The following is a 4,552-nucleotide window of genomic DNA, read 5'->3' on the forward strand; positions in this document are numbered from 1 at the left end:
ATTTTCAGGGTAAAAATTTCAGGGAAAAAACAAAGTACACTTCCCTGGGCAGTCCCCTCCCCTGTGGACCCATTGGTTCGCTAAACATCTATCGAGAACCTGGTACATACCGGGCACCAGACTAGAGCAGGGAACCAGACATCACCTCCTGCCCTTGAGAACTCTCCTGTCATCACACCGTGTATTTGCTCCCCAGAGCATGATGCCATTTGTCATTGCTTTATTTACTAATCTGTTCACCAGGTTTTACATTTCTCTTCCCCCCACTCCCTCCCACCCCTGCTGGACTGAACTCCATGAGCAGGGACCATGTCCATCGTAGGTCAGTCTATCTCCAGCTCCTGGCACATAGTAGGCAGCACTGACATTTGTTGAAGAAATGAATGTGAACTCCATGTGGGAAGGGACTGCCTGTGTTTGTCTCAGCTCTGCATCCGGTGCCTGGAACGGGACCTGGCACACAGTAGGTGCTCAGTTAATATGTGTTGAATTAATAAATGTAAGTGTCAAAAGGGCAGACACTTCCTGTTTTTCTCACCTCTAGCTCTGAGGGCCTTGAACAGCACCCAGCACATAGTAGGTGTTCAATAAATATGTGTTGAATGAATAAATTCAATAGGAATTAGGAAGTTCCACGAGGGCAGAGACTTTCTGTTTTTTCTTGACTCTCTCCCTAGGTTCTAGAACCACGCCCGGCACATAGTAGGTGCTCAGCAAACGCGTGCTTGAACACACCTGTGATGCTCCCTGGCCCTCCCCGCCCCCGCCCTATCTGGGGGGCGGGGCCTGCGGGCTCCCTCTGTGACGTCACAAAGACCCAGCCATGCGTCTGGCCTTGGCGCTTCTGCTGCTCCTGGGCCTGAGCGCCCCCGGAGGCCGGGGCTGCCTGCAGTGCGACCCCTCGGTGAAGGAGGCCCTGACTAAGCTGCGCTCAGCCCTCATCCCCGGTCGCTTCCACCGGGAGCAGCTGCAGGCCCGCGCCCGGGCCCTGCTGCTGGGCATGGAGGGGCCCTTCTTCCCGGACTACGCGCTGAACGCGTTTGTGGGGAAAGTGGGTGCGCTGGCGGCGGGGGCGGGAGAGGTGCTCCGGGGACCGCGCCCCCGGGAGGAGCCCCCGGGAGGGGAGGGCGGGGCCAGGCTCGGAAGAGGTGGGGAGTCCCTTGGCTCTCTGGGGGACCCACTGGACTTTCCTCCCTTCCCGCCCCCAGAGACGGATCGGCTGGAAGCGGTGGCGTCCTTTACCAAGAACCAAACGCAGCGCCTAGTGGTCGATTCTCTGAAAGGTAGGGGCCGAGAGGGACGCCTTCTCCCAGCACCCTGCCCGCCTCCCCCGGGTGTAAAAATGAAAGCAAACGCGCCCACGGCCTTTACGCTGCGTCCGGCCCGGTCCTAAGTGCTTCACTTAGAAAAGTCTACGGCGATTCATGGAGCTGGCCACCATTGCGATGCGCACTTCACCGAAGGGGAAACTGAGGCTCAGGAGGTTAGGGGACCCGCCCAGTGTCACCCACAGCTCGGAGGTAACAGAGCGGAAGATCTGTGCCTGGGACTTCTGGCTCGGCCACTGTTTTCCTAACCACCAGCCCTCAGATGCTGCTTCTTTCTGGTCTTGTGTTCGGCGACTCCCAGGGCGCCAGGCGCAGGGCTAGTTGTCGCAGATTTGTGTGGCTGTTATGACATTTCCCAGCAGAGGGCAGTGGAGGGTCCTGTGGACTCGGGGTGCGTGGTCCGAGCGCAGAGCCCCGCCCCACCCTGAGGGATGGATGACGTCATGAGGAGCCCGCTATTTTTTTTTTTTTTTTTTGATATATAAAAGTGTGTGTTTCTGTGTTAAGTTTGTGTTAGGTCATTAAATATGAAATGTCTGATTTCAAATCCAAAGTGTAGTTTATTATATCTCAAACGAGAAGCAGCACAATGAATCAAAGCATGTGCCCAGACTGACGACACAGTTTTGCCATCTTCACGGTAGCTTGTTTATACCAGCAGCGAAGAAGCCTGGAGAGCGAGTGGCCTTGAAATCGGGAAAGACGTTTTCCACAGCTTGTTGAGAATGGAATATTTTTCCATGCAAGAAGTGGGCCAAAGCCTGGAGGAAGTGGTAGTCAGTTGGTGCAAGATCTGGTGAATACGGTGGGTGACAGAGTTTCCAAGTCCAGCCTCTGTAGTTTGAGCAGCGTTGCTTGTGTGACATGTGGTCGAGCATTGCCTTGCAAGAGGACTGGCCTGTCTCCGTTGACCAATCTCGGCGGCTTAACCACAAGCATCCTCGTCATTGCGAACGCTTGGTTGCCGTAGACAACCGCGGTCATTGACTGACCAGGTTTCATGAAGCTGTAGTGGATAATGCCAGCGCTGGACCACCAAACAGACACCATTAGCTCTTTTTGATGAATATTCAGTTTTGGACTGTGTTTCAGCACTTCATCTTTATCCAACCATTGTGCTGAACTCTTGCAATTGTCAAAAAGAATCCATTTTTCATCACATGTAACAATATGGCGTAGAAAGCGTTCACCTTTATGTTGTGACAGCAAAGAAAGGCAAGCCTCCTGAGGCTTTCTCTTCTGACACTCGTTTAATTCACGCAGAACCCATCTATCCAGCTTCTTACCTTGCCGATTTGTTTCAAACGGTCCAATATTGTTGGAATAGTAACGTCAAATCTTGCTGCTAATTCACACGTAGGTTGAGATGGATTCACTTCCACTACAGCTTTCAGCTCATCATGATCCACCTTGGTCTCAGGTCGCCCACGTGGCTCATTTTCAATATTAAAATCACCAGAAGGGAACTTCTCAGACCATCGATGTACTGTGTGTTCGTTAGCCACATCCTTTCCTAACGCTTCGCTGATAGTTCAAGCTGTCTGCGCAGCATTGGCTCCATGATGGAACCCGTATTTGAAAATAATACGAATATTTGATTTACCCATGGGTTCACAAAAATTCCTCTAAAAAAGCACTTGAAAGATAATCACAAGCCAAAACGTATATTTGAAAGACCGGGGATGTACCTTCACAATAAAAAGAAAGCAAGAAGTGTCTAAGTGAAAAGTCAGAGATATCAACTGTCAAACTTAGCACTTAAGGAAATCGGACATTTCATACTTAATAACCTTAATCTAATGCTAGTAACCAAAACACTGATTTTAGGTGTACTAGGTTAAAGGGACAGACGGTGATGCTTGTTTTCTTCCCTGTGCTTGTCAAATTGCAGTTTTCAATTTCTTGTTTCTTCCTACCTTTTTAAATAATGAATGAGAAATAGTCATAGAATCAGAAAAAATATGCTAATTATGTAATAATTTTATCTCCTTTTTAGAATAACCTTACCATTTAGTGAATGTGAAATTTTAAAAAAATACATGCTAATGGGTACAGGGTTTCTTTCTGGGATAACAAATATTCTAAAATTAATTGTGATGATTGCAAAATATGTGAATATACTAAAAACCATTGAATTGTACACTTTAAATCAGGGAGTTGTATAGTATATGAATTATATCTCAATAGAGCTGTTTTTTAAAAATATGTAGTCCCCTTTGACCAGACTCAGGCCCCTTCCTGGGGAATCAAACACTGGAATACCCTGCTCAGCTGGGGAGCAGGCAGGGAGGGTGGGTTCTCATTCCAGACCTTTGAGAGAGATGGTAGAGAGTGGAGGCCCTGAGGGCAGACTGCTCTGGATTCAAAGCCTGGCTAAGCTTAAGCAAGCTGTTGAACTTCCTTGTGCCTCAGTTTTCTTATCTATAAAATGGGAAAATAATAGCACCTCACAGTCACTGAGAAGAGTAAATGAGTTTGTGGATGTGTGTTTAGAACAAAGTCTGGCACACAGTAAGTGCTCAATAAGTGTTAGCTATTGAGATTATCATGCTGAATGTCGCCTGTCTAGAGCAGGGGTTGGCAAACTACAGCCGGTGAACCAAATCTACCAGCCCCCTGTTTTTGCAAATAAAGTTTTATTGGAACACAGCCACAGCCATTCACTTACATAGTGTGCCTGGCTTTTGCTCTCCAAGGCAGAGCTGAGTAGTTGTAATGGTGAGGTCTGGCCCTCACAGCTGAAAATATTTACTATCCAGACCTTAATAGAAAAAGTTTGTTGAGCCTTGATCTAGAACATCAAGTTTCAGCTGGGTACAGTGGCACACTCCTGTAATCCTAGCACTCTGGGAGGCCCAGGCAGGAGGATCGCTTGAGCTCAGGAGTTTGAGACCAGCTTGAGCAAAAGCAAGACCCTGTCTCTACAAAAAATAGAAAAATTAGCCAGGCGTGATGGTGCACACCTGTAGCCCCAGCTACTAGGGAGGCCAAGGCAGGAGGATCGCTTGAGCCCAGGAGTTTAAGGTTGCTGTGAGCTACGATCATGCCACTGCACTCTAGCCTGGGCAACAGAGCAAGACTCTGCCTCTCAAATCCCGCCCCCCACCAAAAGACCCCAATACCAATAGAGCAGCATGTCTCAACTCAGGCTGCACATTGGGCCTCGCTGGGGAGCTTTTGAAACAATCTAGAAGCAGCAGCTCAGGCCAATTAAATCAGAATGT

At 48.8% G+C, this 4,552-nt stretch overlaps 1 protein-coding gene across 1 annotated transcript in view; it reads left to right on the top strand.

Annotated features, from left to right (window-relative positions):
* Positions 1–823: 823 nt before the first annotated feature.
* Positions 824–4,552, top strand: part of IZUMO2 (IZUMO family member 2) — an 18,290-nt gene continuing 14,561 nt past the window's right edge. Inside the window, exons 1-2 of the mRNA XM_012643148.1 lie at positions 824–1,055; positions 1,209–1,283. Coding sequence (XP_012498602.1) covers positions 824–1,055; positions 1,209–1,283 — 307 coding nt within the window. The remainder of the gene's footprint in view (positions 1,056–1,208; positions 1,284–4,552) is intronic.

The sequence above is a fragment of the Propithecus coquereli genome, unplaced genomic scaffold (assembly GCF_000956105.1).
Source record: "Propithecus coquereli isolate 6110/MARCELLA unplaced genomic scaffold, Pcoq_1.0 Scaffold193, whole genome shotgun sequence".
NCBI classification, from domain to species: domain Eukaryota; kingdom Metazoa; phylum Chordata; class Mammalia; order Primates; family Indriidae; genus Propithecus; species Propithecus coquereli.